The 19,266-nt window shown below is 37.3% G+C and overlaps 1 protein-coding gene across 8 annotated transcripts in view; it reads left to right on the top strand.

The window, feature by feature from the left end:
* CDK19 (cyclin dependent kinase 19) overlaps positions 1-19,266 on the top strand; it is a 196,413-nt gene that overhangs the window by 67,658 nt on the left and 109,489 nt on the right. For all 8 annotated transcript variants that reach the window (XM_045499282.1, XM_045499283.1, XM_045499284.1 and 5 more), the window contains one exon: positions 5,031-5,106. In XM_045499282.1, the coding sequence (XP_045355238.1) occupies positions 5,031-5,106 (76 nt within the window). The remainder of the gene's footprint in view (positions 1-5,030; positions 5,107-19,266) is intronic.

Genomic DNA, 19,266 nt, shown 5'->3' with positions numbered 1-19,266 from the left:
ACTCTGTTAGTTTGAAGACTTAAATTTTTATTTCAGCCTTGCTTGAGTTTGAATTTCCTCATCTTATCTTAAAAGATGCTTCTAATTTTTTTTTGTCTGTCATAGATCCTTAGGACCAAAGATGGTCCAGGGCTGATCTGGACACATTATTATTATTATTATTATTATTATTTTTTTTTTTTTTTTTTTTTTTTTTAGAGAGTGAGAAAAAGCACAGGTTGGAGAGAGGCACAGAGGGAGAGAAAGAGAATTTTAAGTAGGCTACACACTCAGTGTGGAGTCTGATGTGGGGCTCAATCCCACGACCCTGGGATCATGGCCTGAGCCGAAATCAAGAGTTCGATGTTCAATCAACTAAGTCACCCAGGTGCCCTGGTAGTATTATTGATAGGAATCAAAAAGCTTTGGGCCATGATTTGGGCCAAGAAATAAAGTTTTGGCCAGACCTTAACTATACTTGTACATATAGGCTGCTGAATGATGCTTCACCTTGCTAAAAGTGATTGGAGGCTGGCTACCAAATTGGGACATGAATGAAAGGTATAAGACTATCTTTTTTCGTTAAACCAGTTCCTAATATTTTATTTAAGAGATGTTCCTGAACTTGCTTCTTTAGGCTTGAGAAATTCTTCCCTGAATTACATTTAAATTCTACTGAGCCTGGTTTTCTGCCTGGGACGAAGCTTTCATTTTAAGACAACAGTTTCTACAATTTGTGCAAATACGTGCTTCTTATATTTTCTACTAACTATAGAATTGCTTGCATCACGGGTTTTCCAGAACATAGTGTCTCTGATGGAAAATTTAATAGAATTGCAGTCTCTGCCAAATTTGTTTTTCTATTTTGTTATTACATAATGTTCCTGTTGAATAATTGTTTTTCTTTGTCACTACTGACAGCGAAGCCCACATGGTTTTGATATACATTACAGCCATATAGAAGAAATGTCTTTATTTTATTTATTTATTTATTTATTTATTTATTTATTTATTTTCAACGTTTATTTATTTTTGGGACAGAGAGAGACAGAGCATGAACGGGGGAGGGGCAGAGAGAGAGGGAGACACAGAATCAGAAACAGGCTCCAGGCTCTGAGCCATCAGCCCAGAGCCCGACGCGGGGCCCGAACTCACGGACCACGAGATCGTGACCTGGCTGAAGTCGGACGCTTAACCGACTGCGCCACCCAGGCGCCCCTAGAAGTAATGTCTTTAAATTTAAAAAGTTACATATTAAATATATCCATGTTTATGTTACAAATTTATATATATATATATTTTTTATTTATTTATTTTAACATTTATTTATTATTGAGAGACAGAGAGCATGAGCATGGGAGGGGCAGAGAGAGGAGGAGACATAGAATCCAAAGGAGGTTCCGGGCTCTGAGCTGTCAGCACAGAGCCCGATGTGGGGCTAGAACCCACAGACAGTGAGATCATGACCTGAGCCGAAGTCAGACACTTAACCGACTGAGCCACCCAGGCGCCCCAAGATTTATATATTTTTGATTCTTCCTGGATTTATTTAGTAACCTCCTTTCTTTTTTCTTTTTTTTTAAATCTTTTAAAACATTTATTCATTTTTGAGAGACAGAGACTGAGCACGAGTGGGAGGGGCAGAGAGAGAGAGGGAGACACAGAATCTGAAGCAGGCTCCAGGCTCCAGGCTCCAAGCTGCAGCACAGAGCCTGATGCGGTGGTCGAACTCACGGACCAGGAGATCGTGACCTGAACTGCAGTCAGATACTTAACCACCTGAGAGACCCCAGTGCCCACCTCCCCCACCCCCTTTTTAAAAAATTTTTTCCTTTGATTATTTTCAATAAGCAGTTACTCTAACCATAATACTTAATGTGCACTAAAATTCAGAAAGCAGTTTCTCTGAAGATTTTGCAATTGCTTTGTCTGTCTTTATTACAGTAAATAATAAAGTTTTATTTTTTTATAAATTTTTTTAACGTTTATTTATTACGAAGAGACAGAGCATGAGCAGGGGAGGGTCAGAGAGAAGAGGAGACACGGAATCCCAAGCAGGCTCCAGGCTCTGAGCTGTCAGCACAGAGCCTGATGCGGGGCTGGAACTCACGAACCGCGAGATCATGATCTGAGCCGAAGTCGGACGCTCAACCGACTGAACCACCCAGGCACCCCAATAATAAAGTATTTTATTTAAAAGTAAAAGTAATGTTGAAATACTTTTAAGAAAGAAGTAAGCTGCCTCTAAAAGCCAGGCTGTCATAGCAGTGCAGGGCAGGTTCACTAGGTTCACCTGCTTTTCAGCCTTGTCATATAAAAGAACAAATTATATCTTTATGATACTTAATGTTATGTGTGTCTGAGAGACATAAGCTGTGGGGTATGAATTATCACCACTTGGAGAAGGTCCCCAAGAGGGGCAACACTCCCATCGACTGAGAGCAATAAAGCGTCTCTGCCCCATGTGCTAATCATTGAAATGTTTGTGGGCATTGTGGGAAAGGATGCATCTGTAGTTTTCAAAACTAAGTTATTGGCATCTGACCAAAGACTGGCATTGACATAGTACAGTGGTGAACGTGCGTCCCATGTGCCTGCTGGGTTCTGTCACTTCTTTGTAACCTTTGAACCTCAGAGGTGCCACATTATCACTTATTGTCTGACAGTTAATACACAAGAGAAACGGTCAGGATACGCGCACTTTTTTCCCCCTCAATTCCAAAGCTGCAGGTAAATCTTAAGTTTGCAGATCTTTGAGTATTTAGCTAATTTAGCAGATGGAAGTTATATTTAAACTTATTAAGTGAAATAATTACCGGATTTGTTCCTAGATCCCATCCATATAATTCATAGTAAAGGCCCATGCTTCAGTTTCTTCTGCTCAAGCTTTCAAATTCTTTTGACAGACTGGATGTGAAATTCAAAAGTCATTAATGTGATGTGTTAATTTTGCACTTTTTGACTTACTGCAAAAAAAAAATCTTATAGTTTCCATAGCAACGATAACCTATCCAGATTGTGTAATATTCTTTACTGTATTAAAAATAAAACCATGCAATTACATGAGCTTCTGGAGCACTTCATTTAGGGAACTGGGGATTGAAATATTTTTGTTTGAAAAAATTATGATTTCATTGAAAGTTTTGCCAAAAACTTATGTAATTTTGTTTTCAGAATTTAATACATTTCTTAAATATTTAGCAATATATACTTGGTAGTTAAATTAATTACTAAATGTGAAATTCACATTGTAAGCATTGCGTTAAGCATCTCAGATATAAGTGTTCTCCATGCATACCAACACATATATTTAAGGTGGTGGGGACATTTGGCTTTAATTACATTCAGTCACCTGCTGTGTGTACTTCTTAGTGGCTTCTGGCTGGTCTGAAAAAAGTCTAGCTTTATGTTTGGAGGAAACAGGATAGAGAAAAAGGATAAAATGATCACTTAAACTTTCCCTAGTTTTGACTTTGCTTTTTAAAACATGACTAAGATATTACTTTGAAAATACTAAAGACTGTTTTAATAGGGGACTGTTTTCAGAGGGTCAAATTATTTTGGCTTTTTTCTTTTTCCCTCTAATTCTGATTTAAAAGACAATATAACATTAGCATGAAAGTTAATTAGCTTAAGTTCCTACATTCAACACAACTGATTTTCATTTTTTATATCATTTTCAGCATATGTCTATATATATGTATATTTTTATATGGTAAAATATGTGTTTTCTCACTAATACATAGTAAACATTTTCCATGTTTCTGATGACAGTCATGATTATCGTTTTAATAATTGCATAACAGTCTATTCTGTTGATGTATCTTGTGTGTTTTCTGTTTGTTAAAATGAGGCTTAATTATTTCCTGAATGCCATATAGTGGAAGAAAAATGGATGTAATTTTCAAACGGATTATGGGAGGAAGTAACTATAATTCACTTATTTGCCCAAAACATAGATGATTGTGAAAATCTTTAAAAGGCGCGTAAAATGATGTTTTAAAATGCATATTATCAAAAACCTCTTAAACTGCTTCATCTGCTAGTAAACACAGAATGGGGAAAATAAGGAATAGGTACATAGGACCAATGTGGCACCATTTAGGTGCTATCATTTGAGAGAACCATCATGACATGATAAAGCTTGTTGAGGCTCCAGTATAATCAAAGACAAAACTCAGAGGGCACGGACAATACTTTTATTAGAACAACCCACAATATGAACCACATTTTTGACATTTCGCTATGGCCGGTTCTGATGTCAATACCCCATGGATATTGTGTTGCTCTGGCCGCTCATGTGATACTGTTTTTTCATGGAGGGTATCATTATTATTATTATTATTATTATTATTGAACTGCTGTCTTCCCTTGGTTGAGCACCCTGGTAACTACTGGCATTTCCCAGAATTCCTAAACCTACCTACATTATTTGGAAAATTCGCTGTAACTACTAGGATTTCCTGGAGTTCTTGAGAATGAGATGTTGGTGGCTACAGTTTTAAAGTCTTTCCAAGGCTTTTGGTTGAGGTCTTATGCTTTTGAACGCCCCCTATCCTAGGTTAGAACTAGGGTGTCCAAATGGCTATAGCTCTTCCTTCCTATTAAATAGATCTTATACTATAAAGTTACTTTAAACAAATATAGAAGTTTGCATCTATCATTTATTTTTGCAGTTAATGTTTATAACAGAATGCTTTCATAGATTCCAGATAATTAAGACAGCAGTAGAATTATCTTGCAGTATGCTTGAGTTTATATTTATGCTTGTTTACTTTTTGAAACTAGTGCTGTGTTTAGTATCATGTTTCAATTTTGAATTTTGTATTTTGGCTCTGTCTAGTGTTTTCATTGTGACATGAATTTTTTTTTTTTTTTTGGTATTTCATATTTCTGTAGTTGAAATATTATCAGAAGCAGTAAGCAGTGCATGCATAGTGAGAGTGTTTACGTATCACTGAGAGACTAGTGCATTTTTATTGTTTTTGTAGTTATAATTTTGAGTCTAAAAATAATGTTTAGAAAAAATAATTTTTTTTGTTCATATGCAGAAAAGATGAAAAGGAATATGCATTGAAGCAAATTGAAGGCACAGGAATATCCATGTCGGCTTGTAGAGAGATTGCAGTAAGTGGATATCAATATGTTATTTATTTTGTTATGGATATTGGATGATGAGTGATATTAATATAAAATAGGTTTCATTGATGTATTCCATGCATAGTTATTTCAAAGATGTCAATTAGCTTAATGATGTTTTATATGAGAAAAGTTGCATAAACTTTTTAATTACTTGAAAGTTATCTTTAAACATTCTCTTAATGATATTTAGGATTTATAATATTGGGAATACTGAACTAAATGATGATTTCATTAATTTAAATTATGAATAAATATAATTAATAATTTAAATTAATAATTTAATTAATGTCCATTTTCCTTATAATTTTAGGACTGATATATATGTTTATAGAGAAAGGAGTGATGTTATTAGATATTGTACATATAAAATATTTTTTCTGAAATACATGTTTTAGTACTAGATTTTACTAGTTGCTAGAAAAATAAGACTATCATAATAATAGGATAATTTCTTAAAGAAAGATCATTTCTTTTTTTTTTTTGTCTTTATATGACATACTTGTGCGTTTAAGGAATGATTGTCCATAAGAATACCTAACATTTACTAAGTATTCAATAGGTACCAGGCTTACTAAGTGCGTTCAAGTATTAATTAATTAATTTAATTTTCACAACAATCATATGAAATCAGTACTTTTAATATGCCCATTTAACAGATCAGTAAACAGAGGGAAAACCATAATTATGACTTAGAAGGCTTACTATTATATTATTTTAGTTCTTTCTTATTTTAGTTCTTCAGTTTCTTATTGGGACTTTATCATGATAACGCATCTATTAGGGATTTTTGTCTCTAAATTGTTAAATATTTATATTGTCTATATCCATTAGGTATTTCTGTTTCCAATTTGGTGACTTGCGTATGCTGCCCACAGTTGCATGTTTCTTATTACGCAAATGGATGTACTCCATCATCACTCTTGGTCAAAGAAAAATGTAGTGCAAAGAACACATGAGGCAGGAAATCTGTAGACCTAAGTGTCTGTTGGCCTGAATGGCTAATTAGCTATGAGTGCCAGTTTCCTTATTTGTGAAATAAGGGAATTCTAAAGTCTCTTCTAGTCATAAACTCTTTGCTTTCAGAATGGGAACTTCTCACTAGACTGTGCACACTTTAAGGGGCAGGGACTCTGTCTTTTCATCCTCAGTTCCTACCGTAGTGCTTGGCATATAGCAGGTGGTCCATAAATGTTTGCTGAATAAATAAATGAATAAACAATAAAAAAAATTCTACTGGCAGTCCATGATCCTGAGTTTGCTTTAGAGTATATTGTTTCAAAAATTCCAAGTTGGCAGTTTTCTATTAGCTATTAAGTGGTATTTGTAATGGCCTATCAGAATGAGCATTTGGTAAGTGATTTTTAATTTTCCAAAATCCTAAACATTATTATCTCAACCAATATGAATATGGTGTGCAATTTTGCTATTTTATTGTACCATAATTGAGTATAACATGAGTTCACTTCTTCTGAGTTCATTGGGAAAAAAAACCCTGATATGTAAGGTATTAATTATTAGGAAGTGAAAACCCAGTTGTAGATGTTCTTTTTGAAACAGAGACTTCTCTATGATGAGGACTCCATGCGTTACCTTTTCTCTGCATTCTCACTAGCAGTTGTTCTCTCTTGTCTTTTTGATGGTAGTCGTTATACAGGTGTGAAGTGGTATCTAGTTGTGGTTTTGCTTTTCACTTCCTTGATGATTAACAATATCGAGCACCTTTTCATATACCTGTTGGCCATTTGCATTTTGTCTTTGGAAAAACATCTGTTTAGTTCCTCTGCCTATTTTTTCTTTCTTTTTTGCTATTGAGTTGTAGGAGTTTCTGATATATTTTGGACATTAACTTTTTATTAGATGTATAGTTTGCGAATATTTTCTCCCATTCTGTACATTGCCTTTTCATTTTGTTGATTGTTTATTTTGCTGTGCAGAAGCTGGAAAAGCATGACCCCTCACAGTCTTCATATATTTATTGAGAATTTGCTTAATAGACCTTCAGAAAGTATGTAGTTTCTAGATTGAATAGTATTTTATCACTACCTAAGTGACCTAGCCCCAATGTGATAGTGATTTTGACACAAGTTTAACATGGATGTTATTACATAGTGGCTAAGTGCATACATCCTTCTTTGTACATTATAAGCCTGCTAACACAGTTGTATAGTTATTACTTTATGTAGTTGTCTTTCAATCATACAGAAGAAAAAAAAGTTACAAACAAAAATATGTTTGTGCTTTTTTTTTTTTTTTTAATCCATGTTTTCCTCTTTACCAGAGCTCTTTATTTTCTGTGTAGGTGAATTAATGTCTGTAATCCTTTCATTTTAACTGAAGGTCTCCATTTAGTATATTTTTATAAAACAAATCTGCTAGTAATGAATTGTCTCTCATTTTTGTATTTGGGAATGTCATAATTGCTTCTTCTGTTTTCCTCCTCACCTGGTTCTCCTTTGATTTTTGCAGGATAGTTTTGCTGGATACAGAATTCTTGTTTGACAGTCTTTTTCTCATCACTTTGGCTATATTAACCCACTGCATTCTGGTCTCCATAGTTTCTAATGAGACGTCACTAGTGAATTTTATGAGAATCTCTTGTACATGAGGAGTTATTTTTCCTGTTGCTTTCAAGATTCTCTTTTTGTCTTTTGACAGTTTGATTATATGTGTGTAAGTGTAGATTCTGTTTGGAGTTTGTTGAGTTCTTGAATGTGTAGATTACTGTTTTTCATCTAATTTTGGAAGTTTTCAGCCGTCATTTCTTCAGATGTTCTTTCTGCCTCTTTCTTTCTCTCCTTTCTTCTTAAGACTCCCATCATATACACGTTTATAGGCTTGATGGTGTCCTATAGGTTTCAGAGGCTCTGTTTATTTTTCCTAATTTTATTTTTCTATTTATCATACAGATACTTTAAATTGCTTACCTTCAAGTTTGCTTATTCTTTGTTCTGCCAACTCCAATATGCTGCTGAAATTTTTATTTTAGTTATTGTACTTTTCAACTCCAAAATTGCCATATGCTTCTTTCTTCTTCTTTTTTTTAAATTTCTTTTAGAGAGGGAGAGAGAATAAGCATGAACTAGGGAGAGGGGCAGAGGGAGAGGGAGAGGGAGAGAGAGAGAGAGAGAGAGAGAGAGAGAGAGCCTCAAGCAGACTCCCTGCTCTGCATAGTGTACAGTGTGGGATTCAATCCCATGACCCTAGGATTATGACCTGAGCCCAAACCAAGAGTCAGACACTCAACTGACTGAGCCACCCAGGTACCCTGCCGTATGTTTCTTTTTAACAGACTTTATTTTTTGGAGCAGTTTTAAGTTTACAGCAAAATTGAGTAGAAAGTCTAGAGATTTCCCATATATTCCCTATTCCACACATGCATAGCCTACCTCATTATCAATATCCCCCACCAGAGTGGTACATTTGTTATAATTGTTGAACCTATGTTGATATCCAGAATTCATAGTTTACATTAGGGTTCACTCTTGGTATGGTATGTTCTATGGGTTTGAACAAATGTTTAATGATATGTATCTTCCATTATTGTAGCATAGAGAATAGTTCCACTGCCTTAAAAATCATTTATGCTCTGCCGTTTATCCTATACCCCCCCCCCACCCCCTCCCTGGCCCCTGGAAACTGCTGATCCTTTTACTATTTTCATGGTTTTGTCTTTTCCACAATGTCATATAGTTGGAATCATAGAGTATGTAGCCTTTTCAGATTGGCTTCTTGGACTTGGTAATGGACATTTCACATTCCCCCATCTTTTTCATGACTTGGTAGCTCATTTCTTTTTAGCACTAAATAATATTCCATTGTCTGGGTGTACTATAGTTTGTATATCCATTCATCTACTGAAGTACATCTTGGTTGCTTCCGAGTTTTGGCAATTATGAGTAGAGCTGCTGTAAACATTGTGTGCAGGCTTTTTGTAGACATAACTTTCATTTCTTTTGGGTAAACCTCCAAGAGCACAATTGCTGGATGGTATGGAAAGAGTTTGTGTACTTTTGTAAGAAACCACAAAACTATCATCCAAAGTGGCTCTATCATTTTGTATTCCCACCAGCAATGAACGAAAATTCCTGTTGCTCTCCATCCTTGCTAGCATCGTGTTCTGGATATTAACCATTCTAATAGGTATGTAGTGGTGACTTATTGCTGTTTAATTTGAGACTCTGCTTTAGCCTTCATATCGTGTTGGTATAGCCTTAAGAGGTGAGAAATTAGAGCCTTTTTTAGCTATTTCCTGGACATGGGCATAGCTAACAGTCTTTTTTCCCCTAGTTATATTTTTCCTACCCACTTCCATTTATAAAAAAATTCGAGAAAATGCAAAGTAATCTATCGTGGTAGATAGTAGGTCAGTGATTGCCTGAGGATGGGAATGGAAACGAGGAAATATTACCAAGGAGTATGAGGTGTCTTTGGAGAATGTAAGTCTTCATCATATTGATTGTCATGATGGTTTCATGGGTGTGTAGTACAAAAAAAGCTCATAAATGCTATGCTTAAAATTTGGGGGAGAACCAATAAAGCTATATGGGTTTATTAGTGGGTAACGGGTCTGTAAATGAGGAATTTGTAAAACCCAGTGGATCACAAGCATAGCTGGAGGACTTGACCTTGAATAGGAAATGGAACAGCTAGTTTGTCTTCTGAAACTCCAGTGAAAGAAGACAGGATAGTGTCAATGTATGTCAGTTTGCTAGGGGGATGATGAGGTAGTTACATTTTTGTGTGCCTCTTTCTTGTGGGTGTGCTGTTAAGCGATGAGCCTTGGAGGTAATTGATGAAGGATATGTGAACATTTGCTGATCAAAGATAAGATTATAGAAGCATTATAGTCCATCTAAAGTAGGTGGTGAGTCATGGGACCAGTCTGCAGGATTGTACAGTTCTCTTCATTAGCAGCCCAGTGTAAGAAGGCAGAATTGGATTTTTCTGTTTGACTTGGTAGAACAGAGAAGGTAAGCTGGTTGAGAGTCAAGGGGTGAAGAGGGACGGCTAGATGGAGGAGAATGTAGACAACACCATAAATTAAAGTGTAGATAGAGCTTGTTTCTGCTTTTTTTCTTCTCTATCCCATGATATATATAACTCCTAGTATTTTCTAGTTCATATAGTCTCACATAGGCAAGAGGCTCTTCGTGTGGAGAACATTAGGAACATTTCACTCATTACTCCAAAATGGTGGAACTGTTGTCCATAGAATTTCAGAGAGCAGGGTTGGAAGATGAGAAAAGAAGTCAAAGAACTTGCAGCCATGGAATGAACTTGGAAGAATGTGTACAGAATGGGAAGATGTTTAAGAACTACAGTGTGTTGGGTACCTGGGTGACTTGGTCAGGTAAGTGTCCGACTCCAACTCAGGTCATGATCTCAGGGCTCGTGGGTTGAAGTCCTGCATCAGTCTCTGTGCTGACAGCTTAGAACCTGGTGCCTGCTTCAGATTCTGTGTCTCCCTTTCTCTCTGCTCCTCCCCTGCTCATGCTCTCTCTCTCTCTCTCAGAAATAAATAAACATAAAAAATTTTTTAAAAAGAACTAAAATGTGTTATTACTTCAAGTCTCATTTATAAAGAATGCCATATCACATAAAAAAATTTTTTTTAATGTTTATATATTTTTGAGAGAGAGAGAGATAGAGTGTGAGCAGGGAAGGGACAGAGAGAGAGGGAGACACAGAATTTGAAGTAGGCTCCAGGCTCTGAGCTGTCAGCACAGAGCCTGATGTGGGGCTCAAACTCATGAACTGTGAGATTGTGACCTGAGCCGCAGTCGGATGCTTAACTGACTGAGCCACCCAGGCGTCCCAGCCATATCACATTTAAATTTCATTTGAACCTTATTTGTACTTGTGTATAGTGCTTCCAGTTTATGATATGCCATCACAGGGAGTAATTCTGGGTGATGGACATATCAGGAACATGTGAACATTAACATTTTTAGCCTGAGATTAAAGGGAAGTTCTAATGTAAAGTTTATTACCTTTGTGTCTTATATAATCATAAGGTTGCTGGATTAGAAATGTGGTGAATGCCATTAATTCACATCTCATTAATTTGCTTCCTGGTTATGAAATTCAGATATGTTCATTATAAAATTCTCAGACAGGAGGTGCCTGGCTGGTTCAGTCTAAGGAGCATGCAACTCTTGATCTCTAGGTCGTATGTTTGAGCCCTGCATTGGGAGTAGAGATTACTTGAATAAATAGACTTAAAAGAAAGAAAATAAAATTCTCAGACAGTATGGGAAAAGCATGTTGAAAGCATCTATTATGCTAAGTTAGACATACTCACTATTAACATTTTGTGTATAGTCTTCTAGACTTTTTTCTTTGCAAAAATATAGAAGATTTTTTTCCCCATAAGAGTGGAGATTCCATTAATTTTATATAACATGTAATTTTATCTGGAGTGATACAAAGGTAAATTTCAACTATCAAAATAAATTGGTAGAACATTTACTCATCATACTAGGTTCTGTGGGCTGTAAGAAAGATTTAAAAATCTAACTCCCGAGGGAGTAGCTGGCTGGCTCAGTCAGTAGAGAATGAGACTCTTGATCTTGGGGTTGTGAGTTCGAGCCCCATGTTGGGTGTAGAGATTACTTAAAAATAAAATCTTCAGGTGCCTGGGTGGCTCAGCCAGTTAAGATTTCAACAAGATTTTGGCTCAGATCATGATCTTATGGTTCGTGAGATTGAGTCCTGCGTTGAGTTCAGCACTGACAGCACAGAGTCTGCTTGGGATTCTCTCTCTCCCTCTCTCCCTGCCCCTCTCCCACTTGCATACACATACTCTGTCTCTCTCAAAATAAATAAACATTTTTAAAAATAAATACAGTCTTTAAAAAAAACCCTCATGAGTACTCTTCAAAATATCGAGATGTTCTGAAAGAAAGTGAAGACAGACTTAAAGGAAAATTAGTCAGGGGAAGTAGGGCAGAGGGCATTGGCTGAGGCAGGAAGAGAACTTGAGAAAACCTGACTTCCTGTCAGACTGCTGTCTTCCTGACTGCTGGTTTTTGTTTGCCACTTCCTCATTCATTTCTGTACAGTTTTTTCCAGAGCGTATGTGACCACTGGCACCCCAGCATTGATGCTCTCCTGATGACTGGTAACAGGTGGACTGCCCCTGCCTAGCACAGAGCAGGCATGGTGGAGTGGCAGTTAAGACTTGCCACCATTTCTTCACCTCCCTTGCCACGCTGGTGATGTAACAGGCCACTATGGAATGCTTGGAACTCTCCCCTGTCATCAAGGAATAAGCTTTTGCTTTCTTAAAAAAAATTTTTTTTTTTTAATGTTTATTTATTTTTGAGACAGAGACAGAGCATGAACGGGGGAGGGGCAGAGAGAGAGGGAGACACAGAATCGGAAGCAGGCTCCGGGCTCCGAGCCATCAGCCCAGAGCCTGACGCGGGGCTCGAACTCCGGGACCGTGAGATCATGGCCTGAGCTGAAGTCGGACACTTAACCGACTGAGCCACCCAGGCGCCCCAAGCTTTTGCTTTCTTAACTTTATGAATTGGAATTGATAAAATGTGTGTTTGCTGGCGATTCCTTGAGAAAAACTTTAACATGTCTATGGGTAAGGCTGCAATTCTTACTAAAATACTTTTTTTCATCAAATTTTTTGTTTTCAAGTTTATCTATTTTTGAGAGAGAGAGAAAGAAAGCACAAGTGAGGGAGGGGCAGAGAGAGAGGGAGAGAGAGAATTCAACGCAGCTTCCATATCACCAGCCTGCAGCCAGGCGTGAGCCTCAAACCCACAAACTGTGAGATCATGACCTGAGCCGAAGTCGGACGCTTAAATGACTGAGCCACCCAGGCCCGCTCTTTTTGTTAACCTTAAAACTATTTAGTTAAGTTTCATATATTGAAAGTCGAGAAATAGCTGCTTATTCTCATTAAGATTTTTTAATTATATTATCTCAGTTGCTTTTATGTTGTACAGAATACAGATTTTTTTCCCTTAAATATATGTCCAGCTCGATAGAAGTATAGATTTGTGCAAATAGATGTGTAATTCAGGTATTTGACCCTTTCTATGAAGGAGACAAAGTCAAAGTATAGTATTAAAAATTTTTTGTGAAAACCACTAAGGGTAGAAAGTTGTTTTGTTTTTTTTTCCCAGTAGATTTTTTAACATGATCGTCTGTCATAATCGTCTAGAGGCAGGTGAGTGGCTCAGTCAGTGGAGTGTCTGATTCTTGGTTTCAGGCCAGGTTTTGATCTCACAGTTGGTGAGATCCAGCCCTGGGTCGGGCTCTGCGTTGACAGAGCAGAGCCTGCTTGGGATTCTCTCCCTCCCTCTCTGCCCCTTCCCCACTCGCACATGCACTCTTTCTCAAATAAGTAAACTGAAAAAAAAAAAATTAAAAAAAAAAAAAGAGTGAGACAACTACGTACCCCATTACTATTACTTTTTAAGTTTATCCATTTTGAGAGAGTGAGGGAGGGGCTGAGAGAGGGAGAGAGAGAACCCCAGGCAGGCTCTGCACCACCAGTGAGATGAGATGAACCATGAGATGATGACCTGAGCCGAAGTCGGATGCTTAACCAATGGAACCACCCAGGTGCTCCCAAAGTGGATTATTTGTGAGAGGCTATACATTTAAGTTTTAAAATGTATTACTGTAGAAAATACGAAATTATAAAATTTAACATAAATTTCTAATTCTAGATTCAGAATAGGAGATCGAAGTAGGAAAACACAATATTTTAAGACATAAGCCTTTGGTTTCAGATTGTAAAGTGAGAGAGAATACGGACTTTGGATTCAGGTAGACTTGGAGTCCTGTCTAGACTTCACCATTACTTTTGAACTTCTTGGGCAAGTGGCTCTTAGTACAAGGACCCATTTTCTAGATAGCTATAGAAATGAAACCATTTTAATTAATTACATTTAAGTGTACTTGGGATTTAAAGATGAAGCTATTTTAACAGGGAATCAGCTTACATCTTGATTTGCTTCTAGGGTTGACGTTTCCAAGGAAGTGGGCCATACAACAGTCCACAGGTTGTCTGGGTTTCTCAGATTCTCTGAGGTTCTTGCTAATGTTCTAGGTCATTCTCAGCTCTACCCTATAACAGGAATATCAGCTAAATTGCACAAAGTATTTTGACAAAGTGTTTCTTTCCAAATATGTTCAAGAATCTTAAAAGTTCTTAGGAGGGAGGAGTTGCCTTTGGGAGCAGAGAGTCTGACCCTTGTATGCACCCAAACTTTTGGGTTAAAATATGTCTAATTTATAATTTTATTTCTTTTTTTTTTTTTTTTAATTTTTTTTTTTAACGTTTATTTATTTTTGAGACAGAGAGAGACAGAGCATGAACGGGGGAGGGTCAGAGAAAGAGGGAGACACAGAATCTGAAACGGGCTCCAGGCTCTGAGCCGTCAGCACAGAGCCCGACGCGGGGCTCGAACTCACGGACCGTGAGATCATGACCTGAGCCGAAGTCGGATGCTTAACCGACCGAGCCACCCAGGCGCCCCTAATTTTATTTCTAATTCATCCTTCAGACTATTCTGATTTATTTGGATTTGGAATTAAACATCCAATCTCTCTTTTCTTTTTTGGCCTAATAAAAATTATTAATCCTATAAACCAACTGTCAATGTATCTGATTTCTGTGGACCTTAGTTTCTTCATGTCTAAAATGGGATTAATGGTACCTAGTATCACAGAACTGTAGTAACGATAAATTAAAGCACGTAAGCCTTTTGGTTCATAATCAGTTTCAGCGAAGGTTAGGTTTCCTCCTTTTTCTAAAATTGAATTTGTTAATGTGATAGGAAAGGAAGTTGTTGGTGGCCTTAGCTTAAATCAGTAATATTAAGTAGAGGGCCAGTAAATATGCCCTTAAAAATTCAGTTACTTTATTGTGGTCTGTGAATGCTGAATTATATTTACAATATACTTATAGCAGCAGATACGGTTTTGCCTCCCCCCCCCCATTCCTTCCAGTATTTCAGTCAATTAACGGAAATTGATTACGACTCTTTGTAACATAGTGTTGCTTATTGAGAGAATATAGAACTGGTATTTTGGGGAAGGTGGAAGGCTTTATTTTTAAGCCAGTTGTTTGAAATGCCTTTTGTCTCAGGGAACACTGATGAAAATCATGCCCAGGTTACCAGCCTACCACACCAAAACCTGTTTAGCCTATAGGTAACTGAGTTATAGTACTCTAGTACTGCAGTACGAGAACTACTTATTGTTTCGGTGGAGAAACATGTTCATAATTAAAATTTTACACGTCAGGCTGTGTCTTGTCATAGTTTTCTAAATAGAAACAGGCTCTTCAGGTCCAAGTCACTGGCCAGGGGTCTGAGGCATTAGAAACTAGAGTACGGATTGGAGAAGATTAGTCAGAGGTTGTGGGGTTTTACAGCAGCCAGAGGCAAGTATAGAAATTGTATTATCCAAGCAGTGAGGACTGGGAACAAGGATTTTGCCTGGGAGGAAAAAAGGAGGGAGGGGATAATGAGGGAGCTAAGGCAGTCCAGGGGACCTGGCAGTTGGGGTTTCAGGTAGTAACCAGGTAAATGAGGAATGGAGGTCCCTGGCCAGTCACTAGCTGTCGTGAGTCAGTGGAGAGAGCTAGTGAACAGGGTAATCTAAAGTGATAGGCATCAGACACAGGGGAAAGCCGCAAAGAAGTTAGCATAATTAGGTAAAGGAGTTTAGTTACTTCAAGTACCACTGGATTATCATAATGACATAGTCTCACATTATTCTGTTCCTTTAGCTTTATATCTCTTTTTCTGGTGACATGAGCTGTTCACATTTTTAATATAGGTCTTTGACTTAAATGACAAAAAACAAAAAAAACAAAAAACAAAAAAAAACCCAATCAGAATGTTGCAAAGTCAAGATAAAGTAGAACTTGAACAGATACAAGCTAGAGTTAATAGACTGTATTTTGAAAGGATGGAGATTATTGTTCAAAAGCAGATAATTCTATTTTATTATAAAGGGCAGCATGTAATGGGAATGAGATAAACTGATAGAACATAAATGTTGCTTTACAAGTTTTTGAGCATACTCAAAGAGCAACTTTGAATAGACTACTTTTCTTAGAAGACATTTGTTTTAATTAATTGGAAATTCTACAGTTTACAGATTTTACTGATATTGTTAGACAATATAGCATTCAGATAGTTGAAAGTAAATTAGCATTTGAAACAAAATAATTGCCAGAGGATTAAAATTTGCCCAAGAACATGCTAGGTATTCTTTATTAAAATTACATCAAGAAAAGGGGCACCTGGGTGGCTCAGTCGGTTAAGCATCCAACTCCGGCTCAGGTCATGATCTCACAGTTTGTGGGTTCCAGCCCGCGTTGGGCTCTGTGCTGACAGCTTAGAGCTTCAAATTCTGTGTCTCCCTCTCTCTCTGCTCCTCCCCCGCTCATGCTCTGTCTCTCTCTCCTTCAAAAATAAATAAAAACATTAAAAGAAATTTTACAAAATTATATCAAGGAAAGAAAAAGATATTTGAAAATCTTATTTGCAGTGTAGTAAGCAAGTGAGGTTTGAGTATAAGCTGTTTTATCACTTTTTTTCCTCTATAATTGAGTTCTAATTTAAAAAAATAGAAGCTTGGGACGCCTGGGTGGCGCAGTCGGTTAAGCGTCCGACTTCAGCCAGGTCACGATCTCGCGGTCCGTGAGTTCGAGCCCCGCATCAGGCTCTGGGCTGATGGCTCAGAGCCTGGAGCCTGTTTCCGATTCTGTGTCTCCCTCTCTCTCTACCCCTCCCCCGTTCATGCTCTATCTCTCTCTGTCCCAAAAATAAATTAAAAAAAAAGTTGAAAAAAAAAATTTAAAAAAAAATAAATAAAAAATAAATAAAAAAATAGAAGCTTTTTTTCCTTCCAGATTGTCTGCCTTTCTGATAAGTGTGCATACCACCTTTTATTAAAATGATCTGATTAATAAGCCTAATTTTATTTGTGGTTTTGCTCTTTGGATATTGCTGGCATGGTGTTCACTTTAATTTATTCCCCCTCAGAAAGAATTCTTTTTTTTTTTAATTTTTTTTTTTTTTTTTCCAACGTTTATTTATTTTTGGGACAGAGAGAGACAGAGCATGAACAGGGGAGGGGCAGAGAGAGAGGGAGACACAGAATCGGAAACAGGCTCCAGGCTCCGAGCCATCAGCCCAGAGACTGACGCGGGGCTCGAACTCACAGACCGCGAGATCGTGACCTGGCTGAAGTCGGACGCTTAACCGACTGCGCCACCCAGGCGCCCCAAGAATTCTTAAAGTTAGGTATTTTTTTTTTTTAATTTTTTTTTTCAACATTTATTTATTTTTGGGACAGAGAGAGACAGAGCATGAACGGGGGAGGGGCAGTGAGAGAGGGAGACACAGAATCGGAAACAGGCTCCAGGCTCTGAGCCATCAGCCCAGAGCCTGACGCGGGGCTCGAACTCACGGACCGCGAGATCGTGACCTGGCTGAAGTCGGACGCTTAACCGACTGCGCCACCCAGGCGCCCCGTAAAGTTAGGTATTTTTAATCCAATAGAAAAAGAGGCTAAAAAGTTAAATGAGAACTTAAAAAAAAAAGTGAAACATTAATGGCCAATAAATAAAAAGGATACTCAATTATATTGTCAGAGAAATAGGAACTAAAACCACAATAAGATATACTTTTTTGCCCACCAGATTGGTAACAGTATCCAGTATTTGCAATGGTTTGGAATACTGGAACTGTAATACAGTGCTAGTGAAATTAGAAATTATTACAACGCTGGGGAAAACAGTTTGTCTAGTGAAGTTAAGATACACATACCTTGTTGTCCAGTAACTATAGCAGTGTTTCTCAATCCCAGCTGACCTAATTTTCCCTTTATAAGAATTATTCTATAGTTCCTTTTACTACCCTGAACTGAAATTCATAGATGACATAACCTATTTTCATGTGTAATTTAAAAAATGATTATATTCCTTTATTATAAAAAAAGGCGAAGAAAGTAATTTATAATGAAATAACATATTTACGTCTATTAAGAATCAGGCATTTTTATGATAATATCTAAATGCTAATCAGATCCGAGATGCATACCTAATTGTGGACCGTGTATGTAATTGAGGTGTGATACACATGTGGTTTGGGGTACCTTTGAATTACCATTGTTTTTTGTTTTGTGCTAAATGTATACGTGGTATCTGTAAATTGCTTAGCTTGTGGGCTTCCCAATTCAGTAGGAGATCCTGAAAAGAAGTTCTAACTGTTCCCCAGATTCTTACCTTGAATCCAGAATGTAAGTGTGAAGCTTATTTGTATGCTAAATATTTTTATCTCGTCTTCGCTGTTTCATTTCACTTCTCTTTCTCCTATTGCTTCTCCCATTTGTTGTTCCTCTTTGTATTTCTGCTTTACTTCTTAGGTATTTTCCACCTTTTTTTTCTACCATTTGCTAATAGCAGGTCTGTTCCATGACTGTAGCTGTTTGCGATTCCACAAAGACTGTTTGTACTTGTTTTATCTGTTTTTCTTCTTCTTATCTAGGACTGTCTTCCTATCTGCCCAGTTATGTAAGGTATGTAGGTTCATGCTCAAAAACTTCCCAGAAGCATGAGAAAGTCCTTCATTACATAAACAATTGCTCAATTAAGTTATTAATTAATAATTTGAAATGCTTTTTTGAAAACAAAATTTTTTTTAAAAATTTTTTTTTTTCAACGTTTATTTATTTTTGGGACAGAGAGAGACAGAGCATGAACGGGGGAGGGTCAGAGAGAGGGAGACACAGAATCGGAAACAGCCTCCAGGCTCTGAGCCATCAGCCCAGAGCCCGACGCGGGGCTCGAACTCACGGACCGCGAGATCGTGACCTGGCTGAAGTCGGACGCTTAACCGACTGAGCCACCCAGGCGCCCCTGAAAACAAAAATTTAACCAGCCATTGGACTTTTTGGAATTGAGATTTTCGTTGTTGCGGGGTTTTGTTGTTGTTCATATGTTAGCATTTTAAAGGTATTTTTAGTATATGTTAGCATTTTAAAGGTATTTTTAGTATAGATTTGCTCTGCCTTCATAATATTTAGGTCAGGGATTGTGTCTGATATATTCCCTTTTGAATCTTTGGAATCTGTCTAGTACAGTGCTTGGAACAAAGTGGGCTC

This window comes from Leopardus geoffroyi, chromosome B2 (assembly GCF_018350155.1).
Source record: "Leopardus geoffroyi isolate Oge1 chromosome B2, O.geoffroyi_Oge1_pat1.0, whole genome shotgun sequence".
Taxonomy (NCBI): domain Eukaryota; kingdom Metazoa; phylum Chordata; class Mammalia; order Carnivora; family Felidae; genus Leopardus; species Leopardus geoffroyi.
Note: the sequence above shows the minus strand (reverse complement) of the source record. Positions and strands in the feature narration are given on the sequence as shown.